Source organism: Bacillus rossius, chromosome 11, assembly GCF_032445375.1.
Source record: "Bacillus rossius redtenbacheri isolate Brsri chromosome 11, Brsri_v3, whole genome shotgun sequence".
Taxonomy (NCBI): Eukaryota; Metazoa; Arthropoda; class Insecta; order Phasmatodea; family Bacillidae; genus Bacillus; species Bacillus rossius.
In genome coordinates, this window is record NC_086338.1 from 59,252,436 (window position 1) to 59,272,916 (window position 20,481).

Sequence of the window (20,481 nt, forward strand, 5' to 3'; positions counted from 1 at the left end):
CGACACAATAACAAACAAAACAAAACAAAACAGCAACTGAGATAATTTTAATTAAATTGATCTAAAATTGGAAGAATAAACAGGATTATAAAATTACTCAGAATATTAGGGTAATCATAAAAATTAAAATTTGAAGTTTTTAATAAAATTTTCATATTTATTGAAATTTGAGATAAGTCTGTAAATTAAATCATTATTATTGTGTAAGGAACATAATAGGGATCGAAGGCGGCTTTTGAACTGCGGGACTCGAATACCAGAGTTATCAAGTAAGTATAAGCAATTAATTTTTGAACTATAGCACTTAAACACAAACAGGGCATCCAGATGGATGCGACGATTTGAAAGAGATTCTAATTTGGGTAATTGATGGTGTCTAGAACTAATTATTTTGAAAAATTTATTTTGTATGGATTCAATTTTGTCACTGTCGGTGGTGTTAATACTGTTCCAGATAACTGAGCAATATTAGAGTTTACTTCTAACTAAGGACAAATAAAGAGTAAGAATGGATTCAGTATTAGATGCATAGTAAGTTATATAATTTATTAAATATAAGGTTCTACGGGAAAAGGATACTAAAGAATTAACATGTTGATGAAAGAATAGTTTGGAATCAAGAATAACACCAAGATCTTTTATACTAAGAGATTTGGAAATTTTTGAGTTGTCAAGAAAATAATCATATTTAACTGGATGAATTTTCCTTGTGAAAGAAATAATTTTTGTTTTATCTTTGTTAAGTGAAACTAAATTCATTTTGCACCAATTATCAATTTCAGTAATATCAGATTGAAGAAGCAGACAGTCATTTAAGGAGGAAATTTCTCTGGATATTTTAAGATCATCAGCAAACAGAAAACCAGTAGTATGATGAAGAACTTTAAAAATATCATTGATATAAATATTGAATAATAAGGGAGATAAAGTACCCCCTTGAGGCACACCAGAAGTAGCATGATATAAAGTAGAAGTTTTTTTATTAAGTGAAACAAAGAAACATCTATCTTTAAGGTAACTAGTAAACCAGGTTATATAATTATTACAGAGACCGAAGTTAGAAAGTTTAGCTAGTAAAATGGAGTGATTGACAGTATCAAAGGCTTTAGCCAGATCAAAATAACATGCACCAACCTGCCCCCTTGTTGTAACTTTATTGTATATAGGATTAATAAATGAGAGAAGATTAGTAGAAGTTGTCATACTATTTCTAAAGCCATGCTGATTAGGAGCTAATCTGTTGTTTATTGGAAAGTTAATATGTTTAAATATTATTTTTTCAAAGATTTTAGTAAAGCCATTTAATAATGATATAGGCCTATAATTAAATACACTGAGTTTACTACCCTTTTTATGTATGGGAATAACCTTAGCTATTTTCCATTTAGTGGGAAATACTTGTGATTTTAGACTTGTATTAAATAGATGCAACAATAGAGGCATTAGAATAAAAGAGCAGCCTTTAATAATGAAATTTGGTATACCGTCAGGACCAGTAGACATAGTTGGTTTTAATGATTTAATTCCCCATAAGATCTGGCTTTCTGATAAGAATGATACAGGAATTGAATCGTGAATAATATCGGGATCAATGATACGAGGGTGGTTGGTGGATGGTACATATACACTAGCAAAGTACTTAGCAAAGACATTAGAAAGAATACCAGGATCATTACAGATATCACCATTGACATTAAGAGAATGGGATTCACTATAACCATTTTTCATAACATTGACATATCTCCAGAATTTTTTAGGGTTATTCTTAACCTTATTATTGATACTACGATTCCAATTAGTTTTATCACGCTTAATAAGATTTTTAACTAGTGCTCTATATTTAGAGAAAAGAAGGTAATACTGAGTATTATTGTTTCTTTTATAGAGTTTATGAAAGTGTTTTTTAGATTTTAAGGCATGAATTAATTCACCAGAGAACCAATAAGGATGTTTAGAGGCCTTACGTGTGGATAATGGAATGTGAGTATTGATTTTATCACAGATACAAGATGTAAGTTGATCTACAAGAGCATCTACATCAGTGGTGTTATAATATTCATCCCAATTGTGGGTTTTTAGAGAGTTATAAAGGCTTAAGTAATCACCAGCTTTGTAGTTTCTGAAAATAGAATCTGGAGTAAAATTGTGTGAGGTCGCCTCAATAAGTAGTTTAATAAGTAGGGTAGGATGATAGATATCCTCTTTGACCAGAGATTCAACAGCTTTTTCAACCACACAATGGGATAGATTAGAAATACAAAGATCTAGAAGATTATTGGAAGATTGTATTAGGTTGTGCTGAAATAAATCCAAATTAGATATGAAATCAAGCAGGCACTGAGCCTTGGATCTGACATGTGCACGGGCAATATTGAAATAGTGATTTCCTTTCCAATCTATCCCAGGTACATTGAAGTCACCTAAGATAATCACATTATCATGAGAATTAACGAGTTTTTGTTCAAGAGCTTCAAAATACAATGTGAATAGATTAGGTGATGTAGTTGGAGGAAGATAAATATTACCCAATGTTAAGTACTTATTAAAGGCAATTTTAATATTAATCCATACGGCTTCTACTCCACGATAGTCATATAATTGAATTAGCTGAACAGAAGGGAATTTATGTTTGTTCACTGCGATCAACACTCCGCCACCACGTTCCATTGATGAGAGTAGCGGATCCCTATCAGTTCTAAAAATAGAATAATTATCGGTGAAATAATGAGCATTGATACATCTTTCGTTGAACCAAGTTTCTGTTAGACAGATTATGTCATACTGAGTATTAATAAGATTATCAAAGAATTCAACTGATTTTGTTCTAAGTCCTCTAACATTCTGATATGCAATTTCCCATTCATTAAGATTGGGCATTCACTGGGAAGTGAGTAGGAAGCACTCCTCCAGGCCCTGGCATAGAAGTTGCTGGCATAAAAGGTGACGATGTACTGCAGGAACTTGGAGGTAATTGGGTAGAATTACCGAGAGCTTCAGGAGATGAATTAGTACTAACAATTTGGTCTTGATGCAGTTTTCCAAAGAAAGGACTGATTAAACAGCCACTGGGCCAAAAAACAATATTATTAATTCTACTAAAATCTTCTTCCAGAACAGATACATGGAAGGAGGCGTAAGAATTATGCTTTGTCCGGAGCTTGGCCACTTTGACTTGCTTGAGATTTAGTTCGTTGGAAATATAATCTACGACTTCTTGTTCCGTGACAGACGGCTCAAAACGCGTGACAAAGAGAGCTTTTGTTTTTTTGTAAATAGGTTTAGCAATTGTTTTTAATGTGGAAACATTCCTGATGCCAATTTGCAAGGGATTTTTCTTACGATCCGTGTTAGATAATTTTCTATCGGAGTTTTCATTATTCGTGGACTTGCGTGAATGTTGTACTACGGTGAAGCCGTCTTCGTCGACGAGCTGTTTACCGTTTTTCCTGATGACGTCGTTGGAGACACGCTGAGTTGTAAGTGGGTCACTGGTGCGCGCACTGTTGCCAGATACACCGGATGACTCGACACAAGCAGGTTTCTTGTTTGAGGAGACTTTTTTAACTACTTGACTGTATGAATTAACAGAATCAGTCTTAGAAGATAAGATCTGTTTAATCTGTTGCAGTTCATTTTTTATCTCTGCAGTTTCACTACGAGAGTCGATAAGAAGGGTTTTTAACACCATATTCTCGCTTTTTAACTCGTCAAATTTCATACTGAGGGATTTCACGGCCGAGATTAAGTCTTCCATGGTGGGATCCAGAAGTTTTACCGTCCAAGCTTCACTAGAAGATTTTTGCTTCGATGAACTTTCACTTGCTTTTTCAGATATTCCCGGCGAATTAGAAATCACTTTTTTAGTAGGCGATCTGAACATTTTAGTAACCGTGTCTGGAACTAATTCAATGATCGAATCATTATTATCGGGTAATGAAAACCCATGAAAGTCGGAAAGATTAAGCAGCGATGAATCAATTATGAGTCGAACTTAACGATAGTGAAGAAATAATAGCACATTAAAGCCGGGGAGCGCGCGCGCACGTCCGTCGGCTATGAACGCTCAGCCGTCACTGATGAACGCTCAGCCGTCACTAATGTTTTATTTAAAGTTTCATGTTTGAAACTTCTTCTGAGGCTTCTAAAATTGTTGTATTTTGGTTTGTTTGCATCATAAAAAAGTTGATCGTGATACCTTTGGCTTGTGACAGTGCCATTTAAGAATGCATGTCTTGAAAAAGTTCACTGAAGTGAGACTAGGTGCAGTATATATGTAATTCTATTTTGTGAAAAAAAAACTAACTGCTTATATTACATTCTTTTAAATGACTCATGCTATGGGGAATATTGATTTAATATAATTTCTCGGATATACGCCATTGCAGTTTTGCACTGTTCGTCATCGGAAAATTTAAAAGAATATGCAAAATAAATATTAAAACGTGAGCCAAACAGAAATAACGCCTAAATCAGACTGTGTTTTTCCCTCGTTTAAAAGGTGCCAGTAAATCACTCGTACTCACGGAAGTGCCAACAAGTGAGCACCCGCAACAACCAGTTTAATTTAGTATATGTATGATTTATGTATTCAAAGTGATGGTGCATCACAAAACTGTCATAACTTCGGAGTTCTCATGGTATCAAATACTCGTAATTACAAGGTTCCACTGTATGTAGTTTGACAATAATCACTATAAAAAAAAATTATAATTTTACCATTTTAAAAATTTAAGTTTATTTTACAATGTTAATATTAATAAGCATGGTATTCTTTTTAATATATCAAATGATACATGTAGTAAATATGTGCCTTTCACGTATGAATGAAATGGTGGAAATGCCAGTTAAACTGGAACCTCATCACAACATGCCAGCGGTAGTAACGGAAGCGGGCTGCTGTTGCTGGAGCTGTCGGAGCGGGCGTGTGTGTGTGTCGCAGCCCCCAAGCTCCCGCCGCAGGAGCTCCTCGAAGCCAACTCGACGTCGGTGACGCTGCACCTGGGGGCGTGGCCGGACGGGGGCTGCCCCATCCGGCGCTTGGAGGCGAGGTACCGGCCCCAGCAGCAGGGGGGCGAGTGGGTGGCGGTGCCGGGGGAGGGGCAGCCCCCCGGGTCGGAGCTGGTGGTCCCCGACCTGCTGCCCGCCACGTGGTACGTGCTGCGAGTGGCCGCCCACAACGACGCGGGGTCCGCGGAGCAGGAGTTCCTGTTCGCCACGCGCACGCACACGGGAGGTACGGCTCTCTCTCTCTCTCTCGTGCCGCCCACGCCAGCGATCGTTACCACACTAGAGTTGCGTGCTGACGGTGGACATTAGAGGTGGGCGAATATAGATATTTTCATTTCAAAGCGAATTCGAAGCAATTTTTATAAATATTCCCGAATTCGAATTGAATATCGAATACTAGGTCAAATCAAAGAATTTTTTAAATGCAAACACCAAACAATGCAACGATCTTATTTATAATAAATGTACAAATCTTAAAACCTACAAACTAGGTTGAATATAAAAAATAAATGTAATTCACAGATGCACAAAATATATGCACATTTAAATGCTAGAAATTCAAAATATTAAAAAACATAATAATATACAAGTTTGGTGACAGAAAATATTTTTCAAAACTTAATTAAATTGTCATGCAAAAATGTTAGTTCCTGCACATGTTGAGGTGCCAGGGATTGACGACGTGCTGTCACCACATTTCCGGAGGAATATCAATTACAAATAATGTAAACTGCTAAAAATCTTTCACACACGTTTGCTTATACATATTCATCAACGCAACATTCTCCATTAACTTAGGCCTTTTGAACCATTGCCAAAAACTTAGTCACGTAACATTTGCTATTTGTATACAACTGAATACTGTATGGTAATATTTTATACGGCCGGCAGAACTTTCTACGTTGTTATTGTATAATAATAATAATAATAATAATAATAATAATAATAATAATAATAATAATAATAATGAACAAGAACGATTGAAGGTAAATATAAACTTTTTTTTTTTTACTTTTGGCCTTCAGCTTACGCGCACAGCCATTTAGAGACAAACTACTTATTGTTTATTACATTCCTCCAACGTAAAAAAAAAAAATATCTTTACTATTTGCACAAAAGCAGGCCCGGCCTAAGAAGTGTAGAAAGTGTGTGGGTGAAAAACGGAGTGGTTGTATGGTCGCCATCTTTGTTTACGATTATTCACGAAACTCATATTTTCTACTGTTCCATCCGTGGAATATTTTCCCTGTTTATTTATAAATGAATTTTATTCAATAATTTTATTTCAATGGATTCAGTGCAGTAACTGCTGTTTTATAAGTCCGTTGGTGATATTGTATCACGTTTAATCATTATTGACGTAATTTATGCATGGAAAAAGAGCTGTTGTGGGGGCAGATTAAGACTAATACCGAAGTCGGGAATGAATCTGGCACGTTTCTAAACATGAAAATAATTCATTGGGAGTTGCTATTTGTCATTTTCTCAGCAAAATACGATACTTACAATTATTTTACTTTAAGCCAACGTAAGTTGAACAAAGTATAACCAACATATTTGTATTATGGTTGAGGTTAGTTTTAATGATCAGGCATATAGGCTTAGGCTAAGCATGTGTGTGTTATTATGCTAAGTTAACTCCAAGTTGACGTTATTGATTGTAGGCATTCTTTAACTTTTAGGCAATGAATGTATATTAAAAGATTAGCTTAAAAACTATTGTAATGTTTTTTTTCTTTCTATTTTTCGAACTTCGAATAATTTAATTTTTTTTTGAGTACGAATTCTCATATAACAAATGTTCGACTTGAATTCGAACTTTCGAAGCTTTGCCCACCCCTAGTGGACATGAAACCCGTAAGAAACCGAGCCAACCACCAACCATTCATTGACAATGCTACAAAATTCTGAATGCAAAACTGGTCTGGAAATCATTTTTGCAAAATATACATGGCCCAAGTGAATACTCTTATTTGAGGGCTTTTCCTGTAAATTCATCTCCGTAGCTATCTTGCATTTTATTTTCATCATCTCAAATTACCTAGACTAATTTTTACTAAAAACTATCTAATAGCAGTAGAAGGTCATGCATGTGTACATAATTATTATTAGAGCCAAGATTATATGATTTTATGCGAAATCGTGAATTTTCACGTGAAATTCATCCCAAACCGCGAAAAATGTGAAATGTTTTCTAACCACAAATAAACACCTCAATATTGATTTAAATCGTTAACTACCGACTATTGGTTGATTGACAAAAATTCCGTATCTGTTTGTAGAAGAAATGGTCGTCATCCAACTGCAGTGTGATGGTTATTTAATGCGTTAATTATTCTATTCATCTTAAAAAATTACAAGATATCACAAAAATTGACGATTTCACGAACAAAAAAAAGATTGTTATCGAAGTTAGGTTAGGGTTTTTAAACGCATCTAGCCACTAGAGATCACGCAATATTAACAACTGACGATCGTAAACTAAAATTAACAAGTTAACAAACACAACAACGTGAAAAATCTCAGCGCCTTGTTTGCTGTATCCTTTGAAAAATACACGTGAACAAAAACTGCATTCATTAAATAAATACGTATGAAAATAAAATAAAAGCAAACATTGATATTTAATGATCACTTGATATTTAATGAAATTTCACTGTAACGCAATTTTGTGTGCTTGTTGAATAAGCAGTTTACCGTGAAGCCTTCATTTTCATTTCACACATCACAGGCGAGAGAGCCAAAATCGTAACATAATCAAAGTTTTCCGATCGCTAATGAAAAAGCACCATATTGCAAGGATTTATTTATTTTACGGTCATTAAATATTTTAAATAACGCTTACCTACCCAACCCTCCCGGAAAATAAATAAAAACATTTATTTTACTGACCTGACATAACCTAACCTTTTACTTTGGGTTGAGTATATGGCTCTCTCGCCTGTAAAAAGTAGGCTTCCCGCGGTTTATTTTTTCGCTACAACTTCAGTAAATACTAGTTTTTGGTACCTCCGGGCTTTGTTTACAAATGACGTGCATAAATGAAAGCTAAATTTCTTAATCATGCTGAAAAATAAAGCTACTGCGTCATCACATGCTGACGAGTTTAAGAATGAGGGATTATATGTCAGTGACGGAAAAATACTTTTCTGTAAATATTGTAATTGCCGTTTGGAGCATGAACGTAAGGACACGGTAAACAAGCACATAATTAGTGACAAACATGTAAAAGCTAAACGATCCCCATGCACTTTAAACGACAGCTTTCAATCCCTGAAGCAGGAGTGGCGCAAATATGCGCAAAAAAACAAAAGGAAGATTTTGTTCTCAAAACTGTTGAAGCCTTTGTAGCTGCAGGTATTCCTCTTGAGAAACTTGACAACAGCAAGCTGACTGCATGGATGCAGAAGCATGTAAGTGGTGCTGGTGATCTTCCAACAGCGGATTGGATGAGGAAAAAGTACATTCCCCTACTTAGAGAGAAAAAAGAAGTGGAAATCAAGCAGCAGCTCTTGGGGCAAGATGTGGTCATACTCGTAGATGAAACCACTGACAAGAGTAATAATTGTGTTTTCAACATCTTGTTTAAAATTCTGAAACCAGGTGCTGAACAAGATGTTATCTTAGGGGCTTCTTGTGTCTTTGATGCAGCAAATGCTATTTGTTGTTCTCGGGCAGTGATTGATGTATGCTCCAAATATGAAGTCAAGGAAGAAAACATAATTGCGTATGTTACAGATAGTGCCAGGTACATGACAAAATCTGCTGGCACCCTTGAAGGTGTATTTGGTGACCACATGTACCACATACAATGTTGGGCCCATAAAGTAAACATTGTTGGGCAGATCTGGCAAAACAACTTGGAAGAACTGAACCTCTTCGTTTGTAAGGTAAAGATGGCCTTTCTTAATACCAGAAAGAGGAGGCATGCATACCTTCAATTTCTTCTCCAGAAACATGGAGAAAACAAGGCTCTGGTCAAGTTATTCCCCATGCCAGTTGTTACACGTTGGAACACATGGTTTGAATCTGTATCATACCTCGCACTCCATCTGCACGACATTGTGGAATGCTTTGAGCAGCTTAGCGAAGATAACTCTGGTGTTAAATATATCAAGGGACTCCAGAAGGAAGAGTTACAATGTCTTGAGGCCATTCTTACATTTGTGGCTCAAAACTGTAACACCTTTGTAGAGCTAATTAATTTTCTTGAAGGAACAAAGTACATATCCTACTGCTCATCAGTTGTGCACAAAATTGAGTAAACTGCAAACTACTCTTGATGTCTTGGCTAAGGGAATATTTCCTGAAAATGTTGAAGACATTTTGGCTGAAATGAAAACTGTCAACTCTGCAGCCCTTAAAGAGCAGTTCAAGAACACAGCTAAATTCAGTCTTATAAAACTGATTGATCTGGTGAACACTGATCCATCTCGTCAACTATTTCTGGGAATCAGTGCTCTAATGAATCCTCAAAATAGTGATGAGTCGAGTCACCCAATTTCAGCATCGAGTCGAGTTCGAGTTAAACAAAGAAATTTATCTTCGAGTCGAGCTCGAGTCGAACTCATAGAAATTTGTCTTCGAGTCGAACTCGAGCCGACGTCATGGAAATTTGTCGAGATGAGTCAAACTTAGCGAGGTTCAAGTGGCAAAATAATGAGCGAAATAAATATGTTAAATATTTCTCAATATAATATATGTAATTAAATATGAAAACTTTGAATTATTGAAGGTTGCCCTACACATTTGATTTTTTGTATTTTTTTTTTTAATCTTCATACGGACGCTTTAAGTGAAAATGCATATCCAAGTGACGAATCAAACGTGAATTTGATGATGACTGAGTCTTGTAAATTTTTTTCAGCACTTGCATTTAGCTGTCTGATGATCAAATTTTTCAAAAAATTCCCAAATCTCTGCTCTTGATTTCTATTCGTCACTTTGTGACGTCCCAGGCCGTACAAACATATCCATTCCACTAATACTAAACCGTTTATGATTAATACGACGCCGGCGACGCAAACTCAAGTGTAAACATAAACTTCAACAGCCTCAATTTTACGTTCGGCCATGGAAAACTGGTTGGAGATTTCAATTATTGTTTATATCGATTCGACAAAGTGGCAACATTCCCTGGCTGTATGATGACTTACGTAGGCCATGGGCCAAGAGTTAAAATGGCGGCTATCTAGTGTTTAGTAGTAAATATTATTTACCTCCAAAGCTGCCCAAATATTAACGTGGTCTTGTTCATGACTGAATCTAGAGAACATTTTTTAAATTCCGTTATAGTTAAATAAAGGTATTTTGTTGCAGTTATAAATATTAAGTGCATATTGAAGGATGGGATACACTGTTTGCGGTTATAAACGATCGAAAATAAACAATCTTCCGACTTCGTTTTCAAGGTTTTCAGTGTTGGATCAGAGGTTTTCCACTAGGTAGGCCTAAATAATACATTTTATTTTATTTTAAAGTGCATGGTTTCGGATAAGTACCTTCACTATTGGAAATTGTGCAACATTATAGTCGAGCCAAAAACTAAACTTTGACGAGACTCGAGGACACGATCTTATTCAACTCGGTTTTCGAGTCGAGTTTAGTTTCGCCGGCTCGACTCGACTCGCTCGATTTTTCGAGTCTCGACCCATTACTACCTCAAAATGTAGGAAACATTCGTGTGGAGGAAAAAGAATTCCAGAACCTACCTTTCCTTTGCAAGGTGCAGAAGACCTCTGTAGCGACAGGCTACATAACACTCCAAAACCTGGTTTCCCAAGAGCAGAAGAAACCGCATGTGAACTACATAGACATGGTGGACATACTATGTAAAATGAAAGCGGATTATCCTGAATTTGCAGCTGCTGCTTTAAAGTTAATATGGATACCTGCAACGAATGTGGACTCAGAAAGATCTTTTTCTAAGTATTCTGTAGTTGTAAGTGACAGAAGAAGATCTCTAAAACCAGAGAATGCTGAACTGCTGACAATGGTGGCTTTTTACTGAGCTTAATTATATTGCATTTATAGAACAAAAGTTGGTAAATATTTACAATCGCGGTAGATGCCAAAAAAAATGCTAAAAATCTAAATACTTTTATTCTGTGCCCTTTCACTTCCTCTTTTCAAAACAACCGGCGGAGGTAAGAAATTCCAAATACTTTAGGAGATATCGAATTTTTTAATTTCATCATATGTAGAGTCGCGGTATATGCCAAAAAAAATGCTAAACATCTGAAAATACCTTTATTATATGCTCTTCAACTTCCTCTTTTCATTAAAAGCGGCGGAGATTAGAAATTCCAAATACTTTAGGAGATATCGAATTTTTAAATTTCAGCACAAAACCAGCGCATTCCTGTGGCGTGCGTGCACCATTGTTTCTTGTTTACGTACGAGTATCTATTTTTTTATTGGATAATGATGTCACGTGATTGTTCGTGATAGGCCAGAATTCAAATGAACTAATACGTGATTATTTAGTTCAATTATTGTTTAAAACGGTGTTTAATTACCGCCTCCAACTTACGTGAGTTTTTAACGTTTCTAATTTTAAAGTCTTATTTGTTATTTTGATATTGTTGCGCAAGTAATAAGTAACAAAAAAAATTTACGTGAGTTGTTACTGTACATCCTTTGTTACGGGTTTGTTAGGTAAGGTCAGTTCTAGTGATGGGTCGAGTCACCCTATTTCAGCATCGAGTCGAGTTCGAGTTAAACAAAGAAATTTATCTTCGAGTCGAGCTCGAGTCGAACTCATAGAAATTTGTCTTCGAGTCGAACTCGAGCCGAACTCGTGGAAATTTGTTGAGATGAGTCAAACTTAGCGAGGTTCAAGTGGCAGAATGATGAGCGAAATAAATATAAGTTAAATATTTCTCAATATAATATATGTAATTAAATATGAAAACTTTGAATTATTGAAGGTTTCCCTACACATTTTGATTTTTGTATTTTTTTTTTAATCTTCATACTGACGCTTTAAGTGAAAATGCACATCCAAATGACGAATCAGACGTGAATTTGATGATGACTGAGTCTTGTATTTTTTGCAGCACTTGCATTTAGCTGTCTGATGATCAAATTTTTCAAAAAATTCCCAAATCTCTGCTTTTGATTTCTATTCGTCACTTTTTGACGTCCCAGGCCGTACAAACATATCTATTCCACCAATACTAAACCGTTTATGATTAATACGACGCCGGCGATGCAAACTCAAGTGTAAACATAAACTTCAGCAGCCTCAATTTTCCGTTCGGCCATGGAAAACTGGTTGGAGATTTCAATTATTGTTGATATCAATTTGCCAAAGTGGCAACATTCCCTGGCTGTATGATGACTTACGTAGGCCATTGGCCCGGAGTTAAAATGGCGGCTATCTAATGCTTAGTAGTAAATATTATTTACTTCCAAAGCTGCCCAAATATTAACGTGGTCTTGTTCATGACTGAATCTAGAGAACATTTTTTAAATTCCGTTATAGTTAAATAAAGGTATTTTGTTGCAGTTATAAATATTAAGTGCATATTGAAGGATGGGATACACTGTTTGCGGTTACACACAATCGAAAATAAATAATCTTCCGACTTCGTTTTCAAGGTTTTCAGTGTTGGATCAGAGGTTTTCCACTAGGTAGGCCTAAATAATACATTTTATTTTATTTTAAAGTGCATGGTTTCGGATAAGTACCTACCTTCACTATTGGAAATTGTGCAACATTATGGTCGAGCCAAAAACTAAACTTTGACGAGACTCGAGGACACGATCTTAATCAACTCGGTTTTCGAGTCGAGTTTAGTTTCGCCGGCTCGACTCGACTCGCTCGATTTTTCGAGTCTCGACCCATCACTATCAGTTACATTATAAATAATTTAAAACTAAAGAATAATTAAAATTAATTCACATTATTTTTAATATCACCTTAGTTTTAAAGTATTTATAATGTAACTGACCTGACCTAATCGACCATTTTAGTTTACTGTTCACCCTCTGTCCGGGTTTGTTTGGTCAGGTCAGTTACATTATAAATATTTTAAAACTAAACATCCATTAAAATTAATTCACAAAATAATTTTTAATGTCGGCTAAGTTTGAAAGTATTAATAATGTAACTGACCTGACCTAATCAACCATTTTATTAATTACGCATTCACGATTCACGTATTCACGAACACACGGCAAAATAACAAAAATGGCGCCGCTCGAATGGTTCCACAGGTCTTGTATTGCAAAATTAAAAAATTCAATATCTCCTAAAGTATTTGGAATTTCTTATCTCCGCCGCTTTTAATGAAAAGAGGAAGTTGAAGAGCATATGATAAAGGTATTTTAGGATTTTTTACATTTTTTTTGGCATCTACCGCGACTCTACATATGATGAAATTAAAAAATTTGATATATCCTAAAGTATTTGGAATTTCTTATCTCCGCCGGTTGATTTGAAAAGAGGAAGTGAAAGAGCATAGAATAAAAGTATTTTCGGATTTTTAGCATTTTTTTTGGCATCTACCGCGATTGTAAATATTTACCCAAAAGTTTAACTGTAGTTTCTATTTTAATTAATTTAGACTCTCTCCTGAACTCAGGAACAGTACTTACCTGCATAAGAATACTGAATATTTTAGTTGTTAATTTTTTATGTACTCTCAACATAGTATTGTTTAATGTGCATATTTTAAGTCTCTAACCACGAATTATTGAAGCATTTGATCAAGGCAGCTCTGTTAGGTGTGTACATGTTATTACATGTGTTTTAATTTTTTATGACGATAAAGACGAAATCCACAATTCTTAATGACAAAAAGTCCTTTTTCATAACACCATAAAATCTTGGCTCTAGTTATTATCACTAGCATGACCATTTACAGCTCAAAAATAACATTTAGTAAGTATCTGTTGAGAAATCTTGTGACTAACCGTACTGAAAAATTTCCTTAGTTTAAATAACAAGGGAATGGAATGGCCAACTAGATGTGTGAGACCTCGTACTGGCCGTCCTCTTTCTTTGAACATGAAAGATAACAAGTGAAAGGTGAACATGATAGTGAACACTAATTTCAGTTCTAGCTGGTATGCAAGAAAGTTAAGATACTGTAATAGTGTAATGCATAGTTTTTCATGTATTTAATGAGCTTCTAATTTTAAGTTGAAATCTAAGTTTGCAATATTTTTTTTTATAAATTCATTGCATATATAAATTCATATATAAATATTTAAGTATACAAGTATTTTTATATTTTTAATTTTTGTACTAAAAGTGGTTGGAAATAATATTAATGTAAAAACAAGTGTTAATTTTCCTTTTATAACTCTGCCGTCAATAATTTTCTTTGGTTTTGCATTGGACTTGTAGAAGAAAGATAGTGGAGAATTGGCCAATAGTTACTTATGTATTTTGTACTAGCTACAGCTAGTATATACAATTCCTTGATTACTATAAAGTGTACAAGTATTTTTATACTTGATCCTCAGCAGCTGTTCACACAACACTAGTCTGCCACATTGACATCCAACCCTCAAGAGGGTGTACACATTGACGTGCGAGAAAGAGGGAATACCTTATATCATTTAAGTAACATGGTGATAGAGATTTTATTGCTATCTGAATTTACAAGGTGCATTTTCCATTGTCTAACAGTTACTGATGATTGAATTTGGCAGAAATTGATTATGTTATTATTTTTTTCAAGTATTTTACTTTATCTTAGAGAAAGAAAGTGCTGTTAACTTTGGTTCAGTGTATTAGGTAAAATTTTATTCCTTTAAAGATCACGTAATGTTAGTAGAGGTTTAATTCAAATTTTTATTATGTGCATGGTAAAATTGTTAAGAAGTTTATATGAACCATATCACACGTTATTGACAGTTTGCGTCTTGTGTTTGTTTTGGTTTGTATGTACTTAGTTTTGGTTAGTGGGTTTTGTTTAATATTTTTGTACGTTTTAAACAGCCAACTCTTCAATACTGTTTCTGGTTAATATGCTAATGGTTAGTACTTCACTGTGTATGCAGTTTACGATTGTGATTTCATGACATGATTCTGTTTTCCAGAAATATTTCTCATGGACATGGTTGCTGACACCTCTGAGCAAGCGAGCAGTTTCTACCCTCACTTGAACGTGATCATTCCTGTCATATCTGGCATTATTTGCACTATTGCAGTCACCGTGTGTGTCTGCATAGTGGTCCACAGGAGGTACGTTCGCCGAGTGTACTTGTGATGAGCGTGTGCACACTAACCGACACGATACTTGTGCAGCAACCAATCATTGACCAGCCATGTTAAGTGCTGAAATGGACGAATGCCAGGCTCATAAAACTTGCAAAGGAAATGATTAAAAATTACTTATTTTAAATTATTTCTGAAAATAGTTATTCATAACACGGTTGCACACTTCGTAAAAAAATAACTCTTTGAATTTAAAAAAAAAATTTATTAATTATCAGATCGAAACATGCAAACAAAATTCAATTTGATTAAAAAATAATACCTATGTATATATCATTGCAGAGTATACGTCTCTCTCGGAAATCCAAAAAAAAAAAAAAAAAATCCAGAAAAAATGTCTGCAGTTTTGCCTCATGTCATAATGGTAAAAGAAAGCACTTCCCAAAACATCACAACTGTTTTGTTGTAGGAGAACTAATGTGTTCTCCAGTGTTGTATTTATGTGCAATTCAGCATTTTCACTAATGAGTTCTCATGTGCTATGATAGTTATGTTCAGAGATGCTCACATGATGTTAGTAATTTACCTTCGTTGTTTCATCTATTTTATTATTTTTTAAGTTTATTACCTAACTGGTTTCTGTTTTTATTTCACTGGTTTGAATTCTTCTTTGGAATAACATTTTGTTCACTTTTGTTATTCCATTAGCTAATACAGCGAAACCCCTTATTTACGTTACCGTTATTTACGTTTTCCCGTTATTTGCACTATATTCTTCAGGTCCCGTTTGGTTCCCATATAGTCCAATACAATACTTTCCCGCGAATTACGTCTCAAAAATCGAATCAATCCCGCTATTTACGTCACGTAACAACCATAAACAACCAGAAAATACCGTGGAGCTAGTAGGCAATGAACATTTTAAATAGCAAAATATACATATTTTATAACATGAAAAGTTGCTTTTATTTCTAAACATGTAATAATTTAAGCCTAGGCGTGTAAAAGTACGAGTAATTATAGCAGGAGACAATCTAAAATGCACGAGGGAAAAACGTAAACTCATGAATGTACAAACATGGCTGCTTGTAAGTTCTGATACTGTATTTATGTCACAACTTAGCCGAAATACTGGTACGAGACATAAACTTCACAAGATAAAATGAGCGGTGTCTTGGTAACTGTTTTATACGTCTTTTATAATTTGGGAAGTATTGTACAGTTGACGCCATATTTTTTAAACTAACCATTTATTTCTGGGGATCGTAAATAATTAATTATTGGTATCAAGACATCATGATAAACGTAAACTTGAACATGTCACGGCAGCGAGAAAACTGGTGCGTATACCAATAAACTGGTATTAGAACTGGATAAAATTGGTACACGGGAGGTGGAGCTTATATTTTTTTCCGCTAAGCTCGCATCTATTGGTTGGCGGCTGATGGCGTCATGAGTCTGGGCGGAGCATAGAGTGCGCATGCGCCGCCGCGTCGTTACAGCAGCTGACCGAGTACAATGACCTTTCTCCGCGTTTGGCGCGCTATTGACGGTAAATATTCATCAATTTGCGGCCTTTTCTTAAAATTTTTTTTACTGTGAGCAATGTGTATGTAGCCCGTATTTGTTATAAACCCTGCCGGTTGCAACTGTATTTATAATTTGGAGAGGCAAATAATCTCCTTGAACAGCCTAAAAAGCAAGCAGAAGAAAATTTCAAATTTATTTTTTAGGAAGTAATCAGAAAAACATTTTGGCTTTCATTCTTTTTTTATTTTTGTCAAATGTGGTAAATTAATAATTGATTAAATACTAAAGTAAAATTTGTTGTTAGTGTGTTTGTACCTGCATTGTAGTATGTGCTATTAAACAAAAGGAAAAAAATTCTAAATAAGGTAAACTGTACTCCTTTTTATACTTTTCCCTTTATTTACACTTTCCCGCTTTTTACACTTTTTTACTTTGTCCCCATGAAAAGTGCAAATAAGGGGTTTTGCTGTATTTACTTGTTTTCTGTAGGGATGGGGCGAATCCTGATTTCCTCGAATCCGAATCCTAACTCAAATCCTCGACTGGAATTGCCAAATCTCGAACCCAAACCCGAATCTTTTAACAGATGATGTCCACATATCTAATGTAAGTGAGATGTATTCTGCTTGCACCAATAGTTCCTTGACTTTCTCACATGTAGTTTGGTACATTTCTGGTATAAGTGTATTTGCCAGAAATTTTCTCGAAACCATATAATAACGAGGTTCCAGAAATGCAATAAGCTTTCTGAAGCCTTTGTTTTCTACAAGCCTTTGTTTCTTGTGTACATAAAGACAAAAAATTTTTCTTGATAAATTTCAGTTTTAGTACAGATTAGCGGTTAGGATTTTTTCTATAAATATTTAGAGGTCTGCGAGCCTAAGAATTTTACTTCAAGCCGAGCTCGAGCGAGCCTACTTGAAAAATCTCGAGCTTCGAGCGAGCTTGAGCTTGAGCTTTTGTGATACAGTTACACTTTTGGGAAATTATTTTTATCTTAAACTTAGTATAATGTTTGAATAAAGAATTAAAATGAAGTGGGCTTATTAATTTTGGGTAATTATTTAGTGTGTGTATTTACATTTTGCACTACTAGAAAAAAAAATTTCCATTGAATCTTACCTGTTTCCATTGGTTCATTAGTAACTGATATCATACAACTAACATAACCACAGTTTACAAGTATATGTTTTTGTAAATGTAACATATCTTTGGAATAATTACATCCTTGTCAATTTTTCTGGAGTCCTTACTTAGCTTCAACAAACTTAGCACCAAAAATCATGTTGTTTGAAAAGTACATTCACATTGTTTCAACATTTCCACTTTTCAGCACAATAATAAAATTATAAGAGAGATTGTCATAGAGTATTAAATTCTGTTCTTTAATCCATCATGCAGAAAAATAATTTGTGCTGCACGTTCAGGAGTTAAATTAGCTCTACAATTGGAGATGGTGTTTCCAGCAGAAGAGAAGCGTCTCTCGCTGGCAACCTGCGTGGCTGGAATGCTTTAGTAAAATTGCTTAACCTCAAAATTGGTGTCATAAATATCTGTAACTGGTCATTAAAGTTTAATCAATTAAAAGTAATAAAAATAGAAGCATTTTACTTAATTAAATTTACACTTGCAAAAAAAACATGCACACAATAAACCTACATGGAAATTAAAGTCATTTTCAATATCCTGAAGTCTGAAATATGTTTACTCATGTCATCAAATGTAGAGCTATACTGAAGAAGCCGATTTTGTCAATATTTAGTTGAATCGGCATTTCTGCCGACTTCCGATACGCTTGTTAATTTTGGGCCGATATTACTGAAAAACGAAAGAGAGACTGTCGTTACCTAGAATCCACGAGTATGTACTATTTTTACTTTTCGTAGTAGTACTTCTTTTTTTGTGATCACATTATTTCTTAGAAACATGCGCCAACCGTACATATCAAAATTTATCATCCTTTTTTTTAATAATGTTCTTTAATTTAATATGTCATAAATAAATAATACACAGGATGTCTACCAACCCTGGAAAACCTGGAAATATCAGGGAATATTGTAATCAGGGAAAAATCAGGGAATTTTTTTAAAAATCAGGGAATATTTTTAAAAATCATAGAATTTATGTTTGGTAGGTTGTAGTTGGCAATACGTTTTTGTTTATTGATCAGCTTGCATTGACGTAGCATTGTGTGTATCCCCTCACATTTTTATTTTTGAATGGCAAATAACGAACAGTTCCCACGTCCATTCTCTTTTATTTACCATCGGATTCGGAAGTGGCAACAAATCACTTGATACAAACTGGTTCAAGCTTGTCTGTTATCCTGCTGACGTGACATGCTGCAGCATGTGCTTTCCACGTTCGGATTATACCGACAGGTGCATTTAATTTTAAGTATCTATGGATGCCCTCAACATAAACTGGACATTTTTGTTAGCTTTGAAAATACATATCACAGACACTTTTGGTGAAGATTCGCCATCGTTGCTAGAAATTGGTAGCTGTGGGCTTCATACGGTACATGGTGCTTTCAAAACTGGAATTTCTGCTACACAATGGGACGTTGTTAGTTTTTTGAGGCACAGTTACTATTTGTTTAAGCACGTACCTGCAAGGAGGGCAAATTACATTAGAATAACTGGATCAGAGCTTTTTCCCAAGAAATTTTGTGCAATCAGATGGAATATTGCAGTTGCTGAGCGTGCCATGAAAACTTTACCCCAACTAAAGAAATTTGTTTGTGAAGTTTCTATTTCATTTCTCTCTTTCAGTGTAGTGAAAAGTGCTCTTGAAGATAATCTTCTAGAAGTAAAATTGACATTCTTCCACTTTTTGGCATCAGAGCTGGAATTGTTTCTCACAATGTTCCAAAGTGAAGCACCCATGGCACCTTTTCTCTATGATTCACTGGTAGGCATTTTATTAGCTTTGGCAGGAAGGTTTTTGAAACCAGAGGTACTGAAGAGCTTTAGGGAGAAACGCAATGTATCTCGTTTGGATGTAGATAACCAGGAAAATCTATTGACTGCTAACAATATCAAGTTGGGTTATGCTATGCAGTACGCCATGCATTCAAGAAAGAGAAAGTACCAGAAAAGTCTGTCCTGTTACTGAAAAATGATAGGACTTGTCTAAAGGTTATGGTAAAAAAACTTAAAGACAAAAGTCCCCAGAAGTACGAACTTACCAAGGGAATTTCCTGCTTATGTCCGTCTGTGGCTTTAAATTTGGGTGTGAGGAAACAGCGTGTGAAGTACAGTTTAGAATGTTGTCTTCAAAACAGGTGGCTATCAGGACAAGAAGCTGATAACATTGAGTGATCACATCAGTTGGTATGTTCCTCGCAAAATTTTGCAGCACTGTTCTCGTCTTTTTCTCGAGAAGACGGGCGCCTTGATCACTTGTGGATGCTCATTCTTAAGGCACATACAGTAGCTACCAAAACAGGCCTTATAAAGTTTGTGAGGATGGTGTTGGTAATTTCCCATGGAAATGCATCATTGGAAAGAGGAATTTCAGTGAATTCTAATCTGCTGACTGAAAACTTGCAGGAAGAAATACTGATTGCACAAAGACATATGTATGACTTTGTTCAACATTCTGGAGGTGTAGAGCATGTTGATATCACCAATTCCATGTTACAGTATGTAAGAAATGCTAGTTGTAGGCGTAAGGAAGCCCTGCAAAAAAAGAAAAAAGAAAAGGAAGCTACAGACAAGAAGAAGGCAGAAAAAAGAAGAGTTGAAGAGGAGATCAAGGCATTGCAGTTG

General features: G+C 35.1%; 1 protein-coding gene across 1 annotated transcript in view; it reads left to right on the forward strand.

Annotated features, from left to right (window-relative positions):
- The window catches only part of LOC134536491 (cell adhesion molecule Dscam2-like), a 160,424-nt gene that overhangs the window by 119,445 nt on the left and 20,498 nt on the right, over positions 1-20,481 (forward strand). Inside the window, exons 27-28 of the mRNA XM_063376213.1 lie at positions 4,940-5,233; positions 15,061-15,205. Of these exons, the coding sequence (XP_063232283.1) occupies positions 4,940-5,233; positions 15,061-15,205 (439 nt within the window). The remainder of the gene's footprint in view (positions 1-4,939; positions 5,234-15,060; positions 15,206-20,481) is intronic.